This window comes from Metopolophium dirhodum, chromosome 7, assembly GCF_019925205.1.
Source record: "Metopolophium dirhodum isolate CAU chromosome 7, ASM1992520v1, whole genome shotgun sequence".
NCBI lineage: Eukaryota > Metazoa > Arthropoda > Insecta > Hemiptera > Aphididae > Metopolophium > Metopolophium dirhodum.
The window spans coordinates 12,293,222-12,315,339 of record NC_083566.1 but is presented as its reverse complement, the minus strand read 5'-3'; the positions used below and the strand labels follow the sequence as shown (position 1 = coordinate 12,315,339).

General features: G+C 30.0%; 3 protein-coding genes across 3 annotated transcripts; 1 reads left to right on the top strand and 2 right to left on the bottom strand.

Moving 5' to 3' along the window:
* Positions 1-2,198: 2,198 nt before the first annotated feature.
* Positions 2,199-8,570, top strand: LOC132949092 (uncharacterized). The gene is made up of 3 exons (XM_061019870.1): positions 2,199-2,593; positions 2,903-3,026; positions 4,981-8,570. Exons 1-3 carry the CDS (start codon positions 2,382-2,384, stop codon positions 5,071-5,073), a joined length of 429 nt encoding a protein of 142 aa, XP_060875853.1. The 5' UTR covers positions 2,199-2,381; the 3' UTR covers positions 5,074-8,570.
* Positions 8,571-10,700: 2,130 nt separating this feature from the next.
* Positions 10,701-12,717, bottom strand: LOC132948400 (piggyBac transposable element-derived protein 4-like). Its single transcript, XM_061018838.1, has 3 exons — positions 12,528-12,717; positions 11,169-12,301; positions 10,701-10,754 (listed from the first exon to the last, which is right to left on the bottom strand). The coding sequence occupies exons 1-3, from the start codon at positions 12,715-12,717 to the stop codon at positions 10,701-10,703; spliced, it is 1,377 nt and encodes a 458-aa protein (XP_060874821.1).
* A 1,085-nt stretch (positions 12,718-13,802) lies between these two features.
* LOC132949543 (DNA repair and recombination protein RAD54B-like) lies at positions 13,803-20,012 on the bottom strand. The gene is made up of 12 exons (XM_061020486.1): positions 19,692-20,012; positions 17,957-18,230; positions 17,793-17,889; positions 17,472-17,720; positions 17,204-17,406; positions 16,994-17,141; positions 16,429-16,929; positions 16,210-16,368; positions 15,851-16,127; positions 15,492-15,778; positions 15,234-15,431; positions 13,803-14,018 (listed from the first exon to the last, which is right to left on the bottom strand). The coding sequence occupies exons 1-12, from the start codon at positions 19,747-19,749 to the stop codon at positions 13,956-13,958; spliced, it is 2,514 nt and encodes an 837-aa protein (XP_060876469.1). The 5' UTR covers positions 19,750-20,012; the 3' UTR covers positions 13,803-13,955.
* Between the last annotated feature and the right edge of the window lie 2,106 nt (positions 20,013-22,118).

Sequence of the window (22,118 nt, the reverse complement as noted above, 5' to 3'; positions counted from 1 at the left end):
CAAAGCTACATTCCTCAAACCCGGATATTTTTCTTCACTCAGTAAATTCCAAAAATTTGTTTCAGAACCTCGAGCTTTTTGTGTCCGTCATCACCTTTTAGGACAGTAAAAGTGCTTGGATTTTCATCAAAAGTAACTTTTCAGATAGAAAAGTGAATCTAGTTGGTACTTTGGGGGAGTCAAAAGTAAAAATTTCTCAGTAATTTTCAAATGCGACGTGAAAAACAAAAGAAAAACGGGAATCTTTACGCAAAATCTGTTTTTGAGAAAATCGATTTTGGTTTTTGGTGCATCTCTAAAACAAAAGACCGTAGGTACATGACATTTCGACTGAATGTTTATATTAGCATTTTCTATACACCAAAACATTTTCCAAATATGTTGACTTATTTTGAGCTGTTTACAGATATTTTCAGTTTCCATTTTTTTTAGTTTTTTTTTCTATAAATATCAATAAAATTTTATCTGTTAAGTAAAAAAGCTTGAAAATTTAATAGAAGGCTCCTAGGTTATTGTTTCAAAGGCAGATGAAAAAAATTAAAATTCCTTAGTCACAGTTTTTATTTATAAGCATTTAAAGTTCAAATCTTGACAAAATACGGAAAAATCACGAAAATTAGCAAATTATTTTGAGTTGAGAATTCATAAAAATGTATCTTTTTAAATCTAAGATTTTAAAATGTAATACAAGATTATCCATAAGTTTGTCTACTTTTATCAAAAAAAAAATGTCTACAAGAAAGACAAATTAAATTTTTATGAGCGTTTGAAATTCATATTTTTACAACATTTGATATTCACTCGATTTTTCATGTAACGATTTTGCTATTTTGTTGTAATTAAAGAACGTATGACTGTAGATACTTGAAAATTTCACTGAATGTTTGTATTAAAATTTTCTATACACGATAAAATTTTGAAAATAATTTGACCCTTTTTAAGCTGTTAACGGACATTGTCATTTTTTAGTTTTTTTTTTCTATAAATATCAATAAAATCTTATTTGTTGGTTAAAAAAGCGTGAAAATTTAATACGAGGCTCCTGGTATAATGTTACAATAGCAGTTGAAATATATTAAAAATACATAGGCACAATTTTACTTTATTCACAATAATATCATCAAATATACTTGGTAATAATATGTTAGGCTGACTGACCGTTTTCGCTCAGCATCGTTTTTCTTATACAATGATATTATATCATTGAATTCAAATTTAACACCATTCATTACAGTGACCCACTTATAACCTACTGTACTGCAGACATCCACTTACCCACCTTTTTTTTATTATAGTAATACTTATTTGTATGAAAGTATTTAAATGTTTCCTTTTTTAAAATATATTTATTAACATTATTAAATACTGTCATGTTTAAATTTTCTATTACAAAAAAAATATATGAAAATGTTAATTCACTGAATTCACATGCATTATCATACATAATGCTTTCTAAGTGTTACAATCAACAAATAATAATTATTAATTAATATATTTATTTTACTACAAAATTGTAGTCCCTGCTGGAATAGAGCTTCTTACTACCCAATGAGTACCTATTTGTTAAAGTTCCATACTCATTCACCCATTGCTTAATATCATCAACTGAATTTAAATTACTTCGAACTTCTACATAATTTAGTTTCTCCTCTTTTACTTTATTAGTAAACGATTGAGGATACATATTTAAAAAAAGTGAATTTAAAAAGGTATTATAAAGAACTGACAATACTTATTGACAATTTATATTTTATAGAAAGGTAATAACAAATACCTACTACAAACGGCAATACCTATGCACGATTCGTAGTCAAAATACAAGACACTATTTAGCAAACAAAAAAGTCCTTGTAGTATATATGCTAATAATAAATATCAATTTTTGGCGCGCAATATAATGATAATAAATTATCATCATTATTTTAATTGTTTGGAAAAATTTTTTTACCCACCATTGTTCAGCATTTCAATTTAGAAACGCCTTCCCCCAGAAAAAAATCTCTGGAATAAGCTCTCGACACAGTCCTCGACTTGACGGGGTGAACACGCGCGGCGACCATATATTATAAATTATAATGATAATAACACAATATTACTCGCGTGTTCTAATGGTCGCGATGCGTTCCGGACGATCGTGCCGCGGCGACGCGCTCCAGTCCGTATCGATTTCTGCGGTTCGGAAGCCTCGCGGGGGTGGCACAGCTGACTGGTATGCGTGCCGCCGCGAGATAACGCGCGTCGCCGTCGTCCGCGCCGTCAGCTGCGAGTGCCGTCGTGCTGCTCTGCACTCTGCTTGGCGTCCGACGCTGCGCCGCACCGCCTCGAGTCGTAGTCGTCGTCGCTGTTGCTGTTTTTCCTGTCGTCGTTTCGCGGCCGTGGAAATGACGGCTTCACCGCCGCCGGTGCAGCAGCAGCGGACCGTCACCGTCGCTACTGCAACTGCGGCTTTTCGACTGTCGCTGGTGATGTTGCTGCTGCTGGACGTCGGCACCGCGTCCGCGTCCATATGCAAATCCGGACTGTGCACCCGCGAACAGTACTGCTGCGGCGACGGCAAGTGCTGTGACAACGTGTACAGCCTCTGGTACTTATGGTGAGTGACAAGTGACGCAGTACACGTCTCGTCAGCTATATTTTTTTCGACACAATCACGTCCGCAAACGTTTTACTTAGTACCTATACCTATATTTCACCCTATCCCCGCAGGCTTCGACATGTGAAATTTGTTTTTTCCATTTTTATTACCTACATTTTTCTGCCCGTGCCTATATACCTAGGCAATAGTATATCTTTGGTCGATGCAATCATGTTATACAGCCGTTGATTGACTGCCGCGATTGACTGATATGATTTTCTATAATTTATTAATATTTTATTTTATTGTTACTGTTTTCCTACGCAGCGGAGGCGTAGCTGTTATGCTCTTCGTCGTCGGTTCATTCTGTCCGGTCATCAGACAGTGCTGTTGTTTCCGGACCCCGGTGATCGTCAAGTATGTCCCGGTGCCCACGTCACCGACTAAATTCGTAAGTATAATATATGTGTAATGTGATGGTAGCTGGCGGTGTCATATATACTCATGTGTAAGGTAAACAATATATTAAGCAGTTGCGTAGCTAGACCATGGCTTTAAACGGGTTGCACCCCATTTTCAGGAAAATTAAAAAATATTTTCAGTTTTTTGTGAACATAATATTATATAACATGAGAGTAGGTATAACTTAACGTAATTAACAGTGGTGGTACGTGGATGCTGTGCGACTTCAATAGGTATATATACTACGATATCATTATCGTATCCATAGGTATATGAAATTAAATATAATAAATATATCATTACTATTAAACTTTTAAATTATATTTGTCCAAAGTATCGCAGACCACGGTAGAAAAGAAATCTATAGTGTGTTTGCAATTTCGCATGCGTATTCATATATGCTCCTGGTATCCGAGAGAAATAATTCAATGTTCGCACGCGACAAAATGTATCATAAAGATAATTATTTAAAAAATTAATAATAGTTAATTTTATTAAATCAAAGAAGGGGGTTCAAACATCCCGTCGTCCAAGCCACAAGCCACCACTGGTAATCATGTATCTATTAAAAGTGAAATTTGTATGACTGTATTGCTACAAATTTTAAAAATGTGTTATATTTACTAATGTCTCGTGGTCCTTTCTGCATACTAAACGTTTGAGAGGTCCTATAGTTAAGCCTTCACTATACAAAAAATTATCAACCCCTCCCAACAAGGAAATCCTCGGTACGCCACTGATGTAAGGCACGTGTAGTGACAAACTATCGCGTTGTACACACCGATACCTATACATAGTAGAATCGATTTTCAATCAAATAGTTTATATCCAGTCTCTCTTCAGACTCCTGCTATACCTCAAGAAATTAAATTGAGTTATTGTTTTGACCAGCAAAATCAACTTCCTGGAAGCCTGTGCTGTGATTCACCAGGTCATGACACGAACGTCAAATTTCTTCTCTATGTCATATTAGGTCTTTAGGTTTATGGAAACTGCAGTTTCATTTTGGTTTAACCTATAGATAACGTGTCTCACTCTCTCACCGACCACCGTGTACTTTGTCCTCGTAGGTATTTAATATAGGTACCTCTGCCTATTTAAATAGGAACTTAAGTACTCTTCTATTAGTTATATCCACTTTATGCCTAAATGTTACAGCTTTATCGAAATTAACAATAAAACATTTATATCAGTTGGTTTTATGAAACTGGCTATTTCAGATTTTATAAGAAATCTTTTTTTATATTTTGACTTTAAGCTAAATCTGTATGATTTAAGTGCCAAAGATAAAATAAACAAATATTATTTACGCCAATATATTAATATTAACATTACTACGTGCCAAGATGAACGTAATATTTTTATAATTTTACAAGTATAGGTACCAGCTATAAATCGTTAATAATCAGTACCTAGGCATTATGAAATATAAACAATTAATATACATTTGTTGATTAAGATTTAAGATTGTATACTTTGGCGCTTTTCAACGATATAGGTATGTACAGTTAGGTTTAGGTATCTAGTACACTTGCACGGAGTCTCTGCGGTAATCAATGTGAAAACAGTCGGTCTCTTGGTTAAGCGATATCTTAGGTAAAAAATATTTACTTGGCATCTGCGATTTTGAAGCATTTATATACGATACAATTCAATTCTTTTTTAACTAATTTTGGCGTTTGTGTGACCGACAATCGCGGAAAGTCAACTCAAACCAGCCTCGACTGACGGGCCATATATTATGAAACGCGCGTTCTGCACGACCCGAACTGCTGAGAATATTGAGATGACTACCGCCAGTTCCCCTTTTGTACCTTTGGTACATGAATGGTTGAATAGCATATCTGCATGGTGGTGTACATTCCATTAAAATGTTATACATTAATCAAAATCCGACGAAATTAATAATATTCGTAAACATTTTTTTATTGTTCCCGCTTAAGAAATATTCTGATCGTGAAAAATGCACCAGAGTGGACGTGACGCTGCCCATGCCGCCTCGAGCCACCACGTTGGACGTCACGAACTGCATATAATGCACAGCACTACTAAACACAGTACCTACACACATTGACGACATTGTAATATAATAATAATACTATTGTTATTCACATTAACTGCGGTGTACATGACGTATAGGTCATGTGGATCGTCGTTTTTTTCCCATGACAACCACCGCCATCAGGACAAGACATTTTAGGGCGTATTATCGCGTGTATCGGGATTGAACTTTGACAATATAATATAATTATTAATATCAATATATTGCCCTCCTATGTAATAGGTATGTAATATGTAAATATAGCGTAGAATTTAGAACGTGTCTATTATCGAAGTCCTGAATGAAAAATAGTGACCATATCGAACATTTGTCTTACTGTTCTGAATAGTATTACTCATGGCTGACGCAGATCATTATTATAGACCTACAATATACATCTATAAATACCTACATAAACCCTATATGTATGGACCTACCCTAAAATTAGGTATACCTAAATCGGCTAAATCAGTCAATATCTCTGTATGCAGGTACATAATATGAATTATGACACCGTCGTGTCTTACAGTGGCATTTTCAAATGCTGCAGTGAACTTGTTTTCTTATCATTTATATTGATTTAATATAATAATATGATCTTTGAACTTTTAACATTGAATAATATACTGAGTAGTGCATTAAAATGTCGATGATTGTCCTCTGCTGTCCCAATCGCTTGTGAAGTATATGATATGATATATAGGTAATATTTATTACTTTTATTGCTTTTAACTATTCAAGTATTAATACTGAAACAGGAACCTATAACTACATTGGTTCAATAATTGAATTCACGCGCATCGAAGTTCATACAAGCAATAATAAAAGAAGAACCCTTTTCAAATCATTGATAAAAAAAAAATAGTAAAAATTATACTAAAACATGAAAAATTATGATTAATGTGCATTACAAGTTTAAAAAAAAACACTAGATACGGAATAGATAGGTATACTTACATACTTACACGTTATAACGAATAAAAACATTCAAAGTTTTATTCAATTTCGACAGTCAAAATACTGTGTTAATAGTCACAATTCAAGAGCAGGCGTAAAAAAATAGTCGCAGTATAAATGTGTATATAATTGAAGGGTTGACTGAATAATGTTGTTATGACGTGACATTTCCCATAATCTTTTTTTTTCAAACTTTTCACACCTTTATCCATGTTACGTGGCGACACGCATCACGCATTCATCACGCCTAATGATATCGCCTTTATCAGCGAATGCATCCCTGAAAATTATGATTCAAATGACTTAATGCTGTATTAGATACTGTGACATGCACCGACAATGCCACCCGATTATTCACACAACTATAACAGAAACAATAACCCTTCAGTTTTACGTTTTTTTTTTTTCAATTCAATTACGGCAATCTGTATAGATCATTACACGAGCTGCATAGTATATAGTATAATGATACGTGCGTGACAAGATATATATATTGTCACATAATGTGAGAACAAAATATGGATCGCACCACTTTAATAATAAATAAATAAATAACACTATATTAGGTATATCTCCGTCCGACTGTTTAACTACGACACTACGTATATTGTCGTGTAACTACAAACACAAACACACACACAACGTTAAGTCTTGTAAGTCGCATCATGTAATAATGTTATATACTATGTGTAGGTACAGAGTGATTCATCAAGCATCCTCGCCATAATTTTTTAACTTACTATGATAATTTATTCAAATTTATTCTGATTTTTAGTATATAGATACCTACCCACTTAAGGACCCACCATATTTTCAATTGTATAGATTATTATCCTATAAGTATTTTTATCCCATTTGAGAGCGTTTCCAACATATTGTTTTCAAAGTTCAAACGAGAATCACCCTTATTCCTGCGAAATGTTAAGCACTCTTTTGAAAATGCCGATGTATCTAAATCAATATTCGACCGGGTAGTTTTTTAGTTATTTAACTTTGTGTATCTACTAATGATTTTAGGTCCATAATAATAAGATATGAGGGTTTTTAAATTTTTTTTTATTTGACAAATAGGAAGTCTGTACTCATTGTTTTATACTATAAAAACCACAATAATTGAAAATAATATGCTTCTTGAATATATACTTAAAAATTCCAAAAAAAAAACAAAATTTGAATACATTTAGTATTAGGTATTAAAGAAAAAATGGAGATGATCGTGCTCGGTGAATCACTTTGTGTGTACATCAGTATATTATTATTACTGTTTAGCGAGTTTGACGTTTGGCATAGGCAGGTATGTATTATAGGTACCTCGTACTTTCTAATTTCTACTCACCTATTACCCGGAAATATTATCGTAGATAGCGTTTTAGTATAGGTTATACCTATCTATATGAAATGACGACATTCGATACGACAGCAGGCGGCAATATATCGATTGTTAACATATTATATGCTATATATAGGTACATATTATAATATGTAGCGGGTCAGTCACGAACATTTGAAAATAGGTATTATACCTAAATTAATATTGCATAACAATGCGATACTTACGATGAGTTTCGTTCGATTTCCTATAGTACATATATAGACATTTTCAAAGAGGCCGTTAGTATTACTGAAACTAGGGTCAATTTTCTGAGGAGAGGGGGGCTATATATAGGTATATAGTTAAAACAAATAATTAATGCATGCAGTTTGATAATAATCTGTAGGTTTATTTTATAAAAAAAATTCACATCAAGCCTTTAAAACTGTAAAAAAAAAGTTTGAGGAGGCGAACGATTTCTGGTTTTAGATCTTATCTATTGATATATTTATTTATATATTATATAATATGAACCTAAATACTTGAATTTTGCTCCGTATAACTAAAAAGGTTTACAAGTGCGTTTACATCACCAACAATTTGTCAATTTTCGGTGTGTTTTTTTGAAAACAACTATAATAATTATTAACAATTTAGTGTTAACATTTGTATCAATCATTTTTTTTTATAATATGGCCTTCTCTGTGAAAATAATACGATTTTTTTAATTGAATTAATATATTATACAATCATTTTAACATAGTTAGCGGGATAGACTAGGGACTAGGGAGTAATAGAGGTCTCTCCCACATGGCCATATAATTAACTGAACATTTAAATGCCATGGTTATTTTTCTCAAATTCTTTGTGTCAAAATACCAATGTCATTCAAACACATATGCGTTCGTGTTTGAGTTTGACATGTTAAGAATAAAGTAGGAATTTAATTATCATTTAAGGGTTATGTTAAATTACATAAATAAGTATAAGAAAAGTATCAGTATTAAAAGTTAAAACATATGGCTGAATTAATTCGTGAAAGATATATTTTTTAATGTAATTGTAAGACTTAATTAATGGTTTATATAAATCATATAATATAATAACTGTTACCTATGTATACTAGTTTAAGAGTGCAAATAAACGTTTTATTTGCCAAAAATAAAATGTTGTTGACTATTATGTATTCTGTTTGTCGGTATTTAATAAAAAATTATTACTTATGTGAATGTGTAATTTATTATGTTATTTTCCTATCCATATTGTAATATAGACAGTTGTGAAACATTACACAATTGGTTCAGTTAATTAAATATTTTAATTAAGATATTTTTAACTAAAATCTTTTATTGTCATTAAAATATATACTTCTGTACACTGTACTTGATTTTTATAATATTTACTTGTGAACAATATTATTCTCTCATTCTGAAATTATCACTATTTTAAGATTATAGGAAACAAATAACAGCTTTATAAATTCAAACATTAATTAATTAATCTTTTATTTTTGATGAGATCTTAACAATTATTATGATATCTGTACCGATAAAAAATGTTAATACATCAAACAGAATTAATTAATTACAAGTAAGTAGCATATTATGCAAACTCTACAGAATATTATAGTTAGAAATATTATACATAGTGTATAATGAATGAAATGTAAAAATATATTTATTAGAAGTACATTATATCATTATAAATTGTATAGAGATAGAAATTAGAAAGATTGATATTAAAGGAAGTTAATGTATTGTATAATATTGTTCTCTTTAATGAAATATAATGTCTACGGTCATAAGAACAACTAATAAGAACCTTTATCAGAGAAGACGCCTCGCAGTTGTGGAGGGTTCATTCAGGTCTGTGGTAGAGCTTTAAGTTTAAACCAAAACACTAATTCGTAGATTTTTAAATAACAGATAGTGCCTAATATATTCATTATAATTTGTTATACTTAATAAAAATATATTGTGGCTTGGTGCGGCTGCTCCAAGTCACGCAATGCAACTGAGAGTAAGTATCACCCGCAGCTACCTTGCCCCACATACACGTGTTGCTAACCTACTGTAACAACACCTTAACGTACCAACCTTTCCAAGAGTAATAACACATTAACACCTACAACAGCTAATGGCCAGTTGCCGGGCTTAAGTTCCATTTAAAAAAGGTGGGTAAGTGGATGTCGGTATGCTGTACAGTAAGTTAAAGGGGGTCACTGTAATGGATGGTATTAAATTCAATGATAGTATGTATAAAAACGATTCTGAGCGAAAACGGTCAGTCAGCCTATGATATTACCAAGTATATTTGATGATATTATTGTGAATAAAGTAATTTATAGATAACCTATTTACGTGGAGCCTTGTTTTTATTTTTTTAATCCGTAGCTATAAAAGTTGAACATTTTATATAATTTTAACTACAAAATAATTATTAAATTATAAATTTGATAAATTTTGTCAAAATTTGAACTTTAAATGCTTATAAAAAAAATTGTGCCTATGTATTTTTTATATTTTTCAACTGCTATTATAACGATATATCAGGAGCCTTGCATTAAATTTTCACGCTTTTCTACCCAACAAATAAAATTTTATTGATATTTATAGAAAAAAAAACTAAAAAATTGAAACCTGACCGCCATAAACAGCTGAAAAAGAGTCAAAATGTTTTCAAAATTGTATGGCGTATAGAAAATGAAAATATAAGCATTCAGTGAAATTGTCATGTATCTACAATTATTCGTTTTTGAATAACAACAAAATAGCAAAATCGTTACAATATGAGAAATCGAGTGAATATCAAATGTTGTAAAATATGAATTTCAAACGCTCATAAAAATTTAATTTGACGTTTTTATAGACATTTTTTTTTTTGATAAAGGTAGACAAACTTATGGATAATCTTGTATTACATTTTCAAATCTTAGATTTAAAAAGATACATTTTTTACTTTCAACTCAAAATAATTTGCCAATTTTCGTGATTTTTCAGTATTTTGTCAAGATTTGAACTTTAAATGCTTATAAATAAAAACTGTGACTAAGGATTTTTAATTTTTTTCATCTGCCTTAGAAACAATAACCTACAAGCCTTCTATTAAATTTTCAAGCTTTTTTAACCAACAAATACAATTTTATTGATATTAGCACGTTAAGTGCCATGCGGCCGCCGGCGGCCTTACTTAACACGTTAACCGCCATATGCCCGCCGGCGGTCATACGGCAACGTTCAAATTCTATACTTTTATGTCCGCCGGCGCCCATAGTTGATCATTACTACCACGCCACATGACCCGCCGGCGACCATAAATTCATATTTGAACAAATGCTTATAATTTTTGTGGCGTTACGATAATGCATTTTTAAATAGTACTATGGCGTAGAGAAGAACATGACGATTCTAATGGTATAAAAAAACACAACATATTTTTAATTTTAACGATTATTTTGTTATAACAAACATATCATTTTCATAGTTAAATTTGGAAATAAATTGGTGCTTATGAAACATTGACACAACTAAAATACTGTCATTTTTTATAACTTGTTAATGTTTATTTTATTGTAAATAAATAAAATAATAATATTACAAAAGTATTTTAGTTATTATTAAAAAGTATTTAAAAATGTTTAAAAATAAATAATTGTTGCTTAGCTGATAAATTAAATACAATTAAATTTTAGTTTAAATAAAACATATGATTATATTATATAAAATAAAGATAATAATTTTATCTAATAATTAATTTACATGATTTTTATTAAAACAATCAATGCATGTATACATTTTACATGTTGAACAAAGCGTATTTACCTTTTTGGTTGCAAGTGCAGCTGACTTTGAACCTAAAACTGTGGTTTTATGTGAGTAACAGTGTAAGCATCTTTTTTGCTTTTGTGGTTCATCATTTCGATTCTTTTTGCCTGTATCGATCATTTCAATACCATGTTTGGTAGACAACATTGCAACATCTCGTTTGTCGTGCCATTTCGCGACTACTACCCCATCTGTACTTTCTTTTCCAATTATTTGTCCTTTTTTCAATTTTGTTTTTAACACTTCAGGTAACTTAACACGATTTGTTCTCAATGTTCCTACCAGATGTGTGTTGTTCTTCAATAATTCACGAGCCAATGGCATGGATGTATAAAAGTTATCTGTAACTACAGTACGTCCTACATTTAAATAAGGTCTAATTAACTCCATTACAACTCTAAGTGCTAGACCTTTACCATCTACCTGATTTTTACCAGCATATACTTGTAAATCATGTGTATATCCATTTTTTTCACATATTTTAAATAGCTTCACTCCATATTTATGCGCCTTCCCGGGTATGTATTGCTTGAATTTCAATCGACCACGGAATGGAACCATTGACTCATCTATTGCTAAGTACTCATCTGGTTCCATGACATTTTGATAATTTTTTACAACACGTTCGAGCAAATCACGAACTTTATAGATACGATCATTGTCAGGGGTTTCCTCGTTATCCGCAAAATGCCAAAATCTTAAGAGTAATTCAAATCGATTTTGAGACATTATTTTAGGAGCAACATTATTTTTGTATCTAATTTTGGTACTCCAATAGCTTTCTAAACTCGGCATTTGAACTAAACCAAACCACAAGAGTAAGCCCATAAACTTTTCAATTTCATCGACGTTTGTTGGTGACCATTTAGAGAATCTACTGGACTTAGTTAGCCTGCTCTTTGAAAGAAACTGTTCAGCGTTACGATTAGTTTCTACTACCATAAGCTCAAAAATATCTGTACTACAGAATAACTTAAAATAATTTAAAGCTGAGGCATTATCAGGAATATCAATTTTGAAACCCGGAGTCTTATTGAAGATAAGTGGTTTTTGGTATGTTCCTGATACATCGAACCAAACGGTAGAAGATGTATTATGATTATTTTCAATATTGAAATCCTGATTATTCCCTATAATTTAAAATAATATGTCAACTATATTAAAATATTTGATTTAAAATTATGAATAAAAAATTCTGTGATAAAAAATATGTCCCAGCCCAAATAATAATTATAAACGTCCGTATTGTAAAATACAATAAAATAAAATAAAGTAAAAATAATAATTTAAATTTTAAAAAAATTAAAATAAAAATGAATAATAAATATTAAATAAAAATTAATAAAGTTTTATTACCTATATTAGTCGAATCTACTACTGAATTCTCTGATTCAGAAGGAAAATAATCACGATCAGCATCTGAATCGTCAATTTCACTAAAATCACTAAAATCACTCAATTCATCACAAAAAAGTTCGTTAACTATTTCATCATCATTAATGCAATCATTGATACGCTGCCTCTTTGGCCTGCTTGAGCTAGCCATTTTGATAACTTCATTTACAAAAAATTAAAACAAACACAATATGGAAAATAATAGTATGTTTGCCGTTTGGTCGCCGGCGGGCAAATGGCGTCAGGAGTAAAATCGTATTATCACCACGCCACATGGTCGCCGGCGACCATACAAAGTTATAACACTGTTTAAAATTAGTACTTATCGCTGATAATTTTACTCTTGGAATCGATTTAATAGCTACACTAGAACCAAAGATATAAATACATACAAATTAGTAATAACTTGGGAAAACACACTTGGCGTATCAATAAACGACCGCCGTATGACCGCCGGCGGCTAACGTGTTAATGGTATTTTTAAAACGTTATCGGGTTTTTAATGTTGACATTCGTGAAATGCTATCAGCATTATCTCGGGAAGTATTTGGTCTAAAAATATGATTCCAACATTAGATTTAGAAGCATAACTACAGCGCCAATCATATAAAACAGGTAGGAATATACATTGGTTTTGAGGCAGCCCGCGGCCGTATGGCCTCCTAGGAATAATATGGTGCGGCAGCCGGCGGCCTAAAAATCACACAAACATCCATACGATTTTACGGCAGCCGGCGGCCTCATGGCACTTAACGTGTTAGAGAAAAAAAAAACTAAAAAAAATGGAAACTGAAAATGTCCGTAAACAGCTCAAAATAAGTCTAAATATTTGGAAAATGTTATGGTGTATAGAAAATGCTAATATAAACATTCAGTCAAAATTTCATGTACCTACAGTCATTTGTTATAGAGTGGCACCAAAAACCAAAATCGATCTTCTCAAAAACAGATTTTGCGTAAAAATTCTCGTTTTTCCTTTATTTTTGCCGCTTTTGAAAACTACTAGGAAATTTTTACTTTTGACCCCCCCCCCCCCTAAATACCAACTAAATTCACTTTCCTATCAGAAAAGTTACTGTTGAAGAAAATCCAAGCATTCTTACTGTCCTAAAAGGTGATGACCAACACAAAAAAAAAACACACATCATTGTAAAATCAATACATTCATCGCTTGCTCAGAATCTAAATATATATATTAAAAATTGTTTTTTTTATTTATGTAATTTCAAGTAAATGTATAAGTAAACAATTAATCCAATTTTATTAAAATATGATTTTTAATAATACATAAATATTATACAGTCTAATTTATTATAATAGGAATAAGTAATATGTAGGGCACACAATTAGTATGAGGACCTTAAAGCAAATATCATATTGAATTTTCAATTAATTTGCTTTGTTTCTAAATAAGAAGCGGATAGTTGTTGATACTCCATATAAGTTCATGGCCTAAAACAAAATTAAAACATTAGAATTAAATAACTATAATTAAAAATAGTGATAATTGATAGTATTTGGAACTGAATAGTATATAAAAATAAAAAAATAAAGATTTTGAGTAGCTGATATACTATACATATCATTTCAGTCACATGAGATTTTTGGAAATGTTTGACAATACATCACATGCATTAACACCACATAAGTATTCTTTTAAAATAATAGCAAGCTAAACATTATTATTCTTCAATTAGGTCATGAAACAATAGTAGACTGTCAAAAAGAAATAAAGAAAGGTATTAAGAAACATTTTCAACTGATGTTGTAACAATACATCAGGAGCCTTGTATTACAGTTTTACATTTTTTGATCCAACGAATATAATTTTTTTGACATAAATAAATAAAAAAAAAAATTGAAAATTAAAAATAAAAACCTCGAAACAAGCAAAATATTTTGAAAACATTATCGAGTATAGAAAATGAGAATATAAACATTCAATGAAAATACGGTAGTAAATTTTTCCCATTGAACAACTATTGAAGTAGAAAATCGAAGTATTATTTTGACTACAAGATAACGTGTACAGACACACAAAAAAAAATATTGTATAATCAATACATTCATTGCTCAGAATCTAAAAAAAAGACCAAAAGGTAGATCATATACGAAACGAAAAGACGCTGTAGAGAAAGATATCAAAATGTTGGGAAGAAATGTGTCAGTTGACTTGTCATTTAATAGGGGAAAATGGAGAGAATTGCTTGTAGCAGCTCAGGTAGCCCAAGGACCGTCAAGCTAAGAGAAGATTTATATTTATTAAATTTTTTTGAAATCTCATTATTTTTGTTGAATTCAGTCCTTAAAGAAAAATTTTAAATTCAATAAGTATGAACTTTAGTTTACAAAGTTATTTTTTTTTAAATTAATGAGTCACTTCAAAATAAATTAGACATTTAAAAAAATCATAAAATATAAACCACTTGACTTCGATGAATGTTTTTACAAACAAAAGTTTTCTAAAAACCAGATTTACAAATTGGCTAAAAGTATTTAAATTATTTTTTATTTTTAGTAATAAAAATAAAAAATGTGATATCATACGTGTATAGCACGAGTTGATAATTTATATATAAAAAAAAATTAAATTATATTGATTAGAACAAAAGTTATTTAATTTGTCAGGTCTTCCTGTTACAATCTGTATATTATTATTATACCTACTTCTAAAACATCTGTGTTGAAAGGTGATGAATGATGTTCCCATTTCATAAGTTCATTAACTCTTAGTGGTGCTTCAGATTTTTTGTCATCACATTCGAATGGACTATTATCACTAAGAACTACACCTTTTCCACCACAATTACATTCCAATAAATCATGAGTTGAGCACAAAGCATCTTTTTTAAAATTAAATAAGTCCTAAGACATGAAATGTTAATATTTAAAATTTAGTAAAATGTTGAAAAAGTTCAAGCATACTTTTAGTTGATCAAATGACAGTTTTGTATTATTTTGATTATCAGGATTTGTAATGGCTTCACTCAGGCCAGTCTTACTAATCTGTCTTTGAAATATCTTTTCTTCTATTGTACCACTTGTTAGTAACCTATAAATGTGAACATTTTTTTTCTGACCATCTCTCCAAATTCTAGCCATAGCTTGTTGGTCAGAAGCTGGATTCCAATCAGAGTCATATAAAATTAAATTTGATGCGCCAACAAGATTCAAACCAACACCGCCTGCTTTTGCACTCAATAAAAGAACACCTAAAAATAAATCCATTAATTATTATTAAATTAATTTACAGTGAATGCCTGATAGTAAAAACTTTTAAGTACTGTAATTAGAGTTTGAATCATTAAATTTTTTAACTATATCAGTTCGTTGAGCAGTAGCAGTAGATCCATCAAGTCTCAAATATTTGTAATGTTTCATATCACATAACTTTACAAATATATCTAAAGTCTGAGTATAATATGATATCAAAACAGTTTTTTCGGAACCATTTTTATGCAACTCTTTTAATAAGTTGTCAACAACTATAAGTTTTCCTGAACTTTCTATTAGTGAGTGTTTTAAAGTAATAGTGCGATTCAAATGTTGATTTAAGGTCTCCTAAAAAAATATTAATTTTACAATACTTATGATTTCAAATGTATATAATAGGTACATAATATAAACACTAAATTATTTATACTTCAGTAGTATCAGAGTTATTGAGGTTGTTCAGTATTAATTCTGGATGGTTGCAAACTTTTTTCAACATAGTAATGACACTAAAGTGTGAAATAGTACTCAAACCAAATTCTTGTACACGATTTTCCCAGTATGAAACAGTTTCTTCGTATAAACGGCACTAAAATATTATTTACATTTAACAAATTATACATTCTAATGTTATTTCAAATGTGATTACCTGAATAGGAGCCATTGCACAGAATACTACAGATTCGTATTTAGAAGGTAGATATTTGTTGTTAACATCTTGAGTCCTTCTTAAAATAAATTTTTCAGTTACTTCATTAAGTTCTGAAGCTTTTTGTTTTCCCAGCGACATTATTTGTGGATGGCATTCCGGTTGTTGAGATTCAACAATTTTATCTTCAAACTCACGTTTGAACATTGAATATGTTCCCAATATTCCAGGATTAACAAAGTCTATAAGTGCATAAAATTCAGCTAGCTCATTTTGAATTGGTGTACCAGTCAATAAAACTCTTCGTTTACATTCTATCTTTGTTAATGCTAAATATGTATTAGTACTGTTATTTTTTAACCGATGGCCTTCATCACATACCATCAAATCAAAATGTAGTTTTTCAATTTCTTCAAAATAACGTACTAACATTTCATATGAAGTTATCATTATAGGATAGCTCCGAGCAGGTAATCTAGCAAACTCTGAGGGTTTTTTTTTCTATATATTTAAAAAAAAATAAAATCTATAATCAATTAGGTTTAAAAATATATGAAAAACTTACTTGATCTACAGAAAACAGCCTTAGTTTATCTCTTCCTAACCACCTAGTAAATTCATTTTCCCAATTTCCTACAAGACTACTAGGAGCAATTATCAATACTCTTTTGGCCAATGGAATACCTCCATATGGTCCTCGCTTCAGTAACATCCTACATTAAAATATGTAGAACAAATAAAAATTGTGATCATATTAAAATACATATTTACATACCAAACCAAACAAATAGTTTGTAATGTCTTGCCAAGACCCATTTCATCAGCCAAAATAGCACCAAAATATTCTTGAGCCTTATAACCAGAAACGCATTCATACAAAAAAATTATACCAGTTTTTTGATGAGGTCTTAGGTGTTTTGCCAAAAAAGGTTCAAGCACAACTGAAGTGATTTCTTCTTCTTTTTTGTTGAAGAAAGACTTTATATTTAATAAATAAATAATACAATGAATATACAATAATTATTTTGTTTTAGCTAATTTACTTGATGATCAATATCAGGTTCAGGCATGATTAGTGCTTCAGGAGAACTAACGTCTACTAATATCTTTGGTCGTTTACGGGGAGGTCCTGCACATGAAGTAACAGTTGATTTTTCAATTGTTGCAGTATCAAATTCTGTAACTAAATCTAATACTTGGACTTGCTTATTACCAACAACAATAATTGAACCATCTTCTAAATTTAAAGATTTTAAGTCACTGGTAGTACCTAATTTTTGACCATCTAAATCCTAAAATGATATAATTATATTAAATAAAAAAACCACAACAAAATGATGTGTATATTTAGTACTAATTATTACATGAAGTGCTGCAAATTTATCAGATACAATTAGGTATCCATCACCTTCCCATGTTTTGTGCTTCTTTTTTGTTTGTTTGCCCCAAGTAACATTATATCTAAAACCAAAATGTTAATTAATATATAATATTTGACTATGGTCTATACTCTATAAGGAATACTAACTTTTTACTTTCTAAGGTACTTGATGGTTGAGTAACATTCTCTTTAACTTCTTGTTGATCAACATTTTTATTGGGCTTGATTATCGTTTCATGTTCTACAGACTTTTGAATTTTTTTAAGTATATTTTGAGGAAGTTGCAAAGGTGTATCACAATTCTTGATGGTATGACTAGCCGGCTGAACTGCCGCAGATACATTGTTTATTGATGTACTATCATATGTCTTAATCAGTGCAAGAATTTCAGATGGTGTTCTTATGACTTTCACTCCTTTTACTAAAATGCAAATAGATTAAGATTATAAAAATTATATGTTTGAGTAGGTGCTTACTAAAACACAAAAAAAAAATTGGTTAATATAAATTTCTTATAGGTACCCACATATAATATCTAAACCTATAGTTAATTATATTAAATTTGTATGTAGGTACTTATGATTCATATTTTCAAAACAATAAAAGTAATAGGTACATTGCAAAGTTACCTAAACACTTAGCATTAAAAGAAAATTAATATAGTATGGACTAAATGTTAGGGTGGAAATTTATAAATCTTAATATATTATAAAACAAGGTTCCTTTTTCTCTCTGTATGCTTAGATCTATAAAACTACACAACGGATTTTGATGCGGTTTTTTTAATTGATAGAGTGATTCAAGAGGAAGGTTTATATGTATATAACATGCATAATATAGTAGAGAAACACAGCCCCTTTTTTGTATGTACGAGCATACTTCGAAAAGAACTCTACTTATTTTAATACGGGGAAGGTTATAATGTATAATAATTTTTCTTGGTGAAATTAATTGGGTGGCCGAAAATAATAACAATCTATGTCTATATATATATAAATAAATGTTTGTCTGTATGTCATTGAACTCCTCCTAAACCACTGGACATTTTTTGTCCATGAATAAATTGTTCACGTTGGTCGATTTAGTTAGCAAAGTTACCCAAATGTATCTGTGAACTGAGGTACCTAGGTAGGTTTACCAAAACTAAGATACACTTATATAATCTAAATTTTTGTTTTGCATTTTTTGGGGGGCGAAATTGGGTTATAGGTACAACTAAAATTGGATGTTAGTTTTTCCGAAGTTAATAGCCTCAAAAAATGACGATCGTTTTCAATAAAAGTTATTTCAATAGATTACTACTTGAAAATTGGAGGGTGTATACAGCTTGATTTTTCAACTCGTATAGGCTATAGATAGGTAAAGGCTCACACATGATTTTTTTAAAATGGAATTTTTTGTTGTCAATCTAAATGATTGCAATTTGTTACATATTATATTAATATTATAATTAGAATAAATATGGTATATACATTTTGTACAAATATATTTATTAAAAATACAAATCTTTGGCCTCGACAACGTCGGGCTGGACAGCTAGTATATTATATAATATAGGTATTATGTTTTAATTTATATTTTGGCATTCAGCAGATACTCATGTTTACATAAATGTTAATGCCACATAAGTACTATAATTTCAATATTTTATTATTTTTGAACTATAGAACTGCTACAAAAGAAATGAGATCACACTTAAATTAAATTAAACAGGCTAAATATTATATATTCATTATTCATATTATTATACTGAAATTTGTTTAAAATATAGTTAGTAGATATAAAATGAATGTGTCAACAGAAGTTCGAAGAAATTCTTAAAATACAAAAATTATAAAGCAATCATACATGGCATTAATAATAGATTTAAACTAAAACTCACTAATATCCTCTTTAGGAACAAGTGGAAATTGTTGAGATGGTGCACGACTTCTTCTCATGTTAATTTAGAATAAATAGATTATTTGTGTCTCTTTTATACACTGTCCGACAGTGAAGTTATGATTTAAAAAAGGAATAGTTAATAGTTATAATTTAATAATGCATTAGTAACAATTTTTTATTCGTAAGTGTGGTAACAATATCCAAAATTCAAGTCACTTCTGGTCCAGTCCCTAGCTGTTGTAGTCCAGTTGCAGTTGAGTCTCAATCTCAAATTCAATCTCAAATTTTAGATTGCGTAAAGTACTCGTGAGACCGTTACCATTCTAATCATTTTTCGGAAAGTGCTTATCACTCATTTTATTCATAGATAATAGTATCTATTATCACAGATTATATTATGAAAAAATGTTATAATTATTTCAATTACTTCCATATAATCTGTACTATTATCACGGACCACAGCTTTTGTTTATTTTTCCGGTGCTTTTGAAAACTTTTGAGAATATAATCGAAGCAGTGTTACAGACTCAAACGGTGATGACAGACACAAAAATTTAAAAATTTAAAATAAAACACCTAATTGTAAAATCAATATCAATATCTAAAAGTTAAGTTACAACAATACATAAGGTGGGCAAGTGGTTGTCGCTCTGCTGTACAGTAGGTTACAAGTGGGTCACTGTAATAGATGGTGTTAAATTTGAATTCAATGAAATAATATCATTATACAAGAAAAACGATTCTGAGCGAAAACGGTCAGTCAGCCTATGATATTACCAAGTATATTTGATGATATATTGTGAATAAAGTAATTTATATATTTACTTTTTTACGTGGAACCTTGTTTTAAATTTTCAATCCTTAGCTATAAAAGTTGAACATTTTATAAATTTTTAACTACAAAATAATTATTACATTTTAAATTTGATAAATTTTGTCAACATAATATGAACTTTAAATGCTTATAAGTAAAAACTGTGACTAAGGATTTTTAATTTTTTTCATCTGCCTTTGAAACAATAATCTAGGAGCCTTCTATTAAATTTTCAAGCTTTTTTAATCAACAAATACAATTTTATTGATATTAGAAAAAAAAAACTAAAAAAAATGAAAACTGAAAATGTCCGTAAACAGATCAAAATAAGTCTAAATATTTGGAAAATGTTATGGTGTATAGAAAATGCTAATATAAACATTCAGTCGAAATTTCATGTACCTACGGTCTTTTGTTTTAGAGTTGCACCAAAAACCTTTTTCTCGAAAACAGATTTTGCGTAAAAATTCCCGTTTTTCTTTTGTTTTTCACGTCGCATTTGAAAACTACTGAGAAATTTTTACTTTGGACCCCCCAAAGTACCAACTAGATTCACTTTCCTATCAGAAAGTTACTATGTTGAAGAAAATCCAAGCACTTTTACTGTCCTAAAAGGTGATGACGGACACAAAAAAAAATATAAATGGCTGGCGGGAAACTACAATATAATATTTCTTTCGAGTGGCTTTTGTCGATCGAATTATGTGGAATTATTATACTATCTGCAGGTGTACACGTTTGTCCGGGTTTAAGAAAACCGAATTTTCGATAAATTTCAAAGGTTTGAATTCGCCTACTCACACTGCATAAGGAACGAATTCCTTTTTATAAAAAAAGAACGAGGAAATGAACTAGTTCTTTTTTTCAAGGAAAAATAATAAAATTATTCGTTCTTTTCTAGTTTCAATAATTTACACAGATAATTATGTAAATAATTGAAATTAAGATTTTTTTTTTTTAATGTGTATAAAAGGAACGAATTTTTTTTTTAAGGAACGAGTTCTTTTTTACAAGGAACTTGCCAAACACTGGACTTATTTGTCCACATTTGAAAGGTGATGACAGACACAAAAAAAAAATAAAAAAACACACATCGTTGTAAAATCCTAAATCAATACATCCATCGTTCCGCTCAGAATCTAAAATTTTAACTGAATAATCATTCAACTTAAGTTAATAAATTAATAAATTAAAAACAAAAACACTTAACTTTGACTATTTAACAAGTAAATGCCCAACCTTGATTGTATTATAATATTATTGTCAATCTGTATTCGTAATATTATAAATCTCCTTATACTATAAAAAAATGGTTATACTCATTATGTAATCATATATTTCTTTTTATGGCTTCATATTGTATTAAGTATATAAATATAATATAATAATATATTATATAGGAATAGGTACGAAACTACGATACCTATAGTCCTATTGTGTTTTCAAAGAATAATCATTGTGATATTGTGGTAGTATATTCTTTGGTGTATTTTTATAACCAAAATTTGCTGATAATATTGATTCGTGATATGGTTTTAAATAAGGCTTTTAGAACAACTAATACATTTTTTTATACTAATGGAAGTAGCCAAGCGGGGACTAATGTTCAAA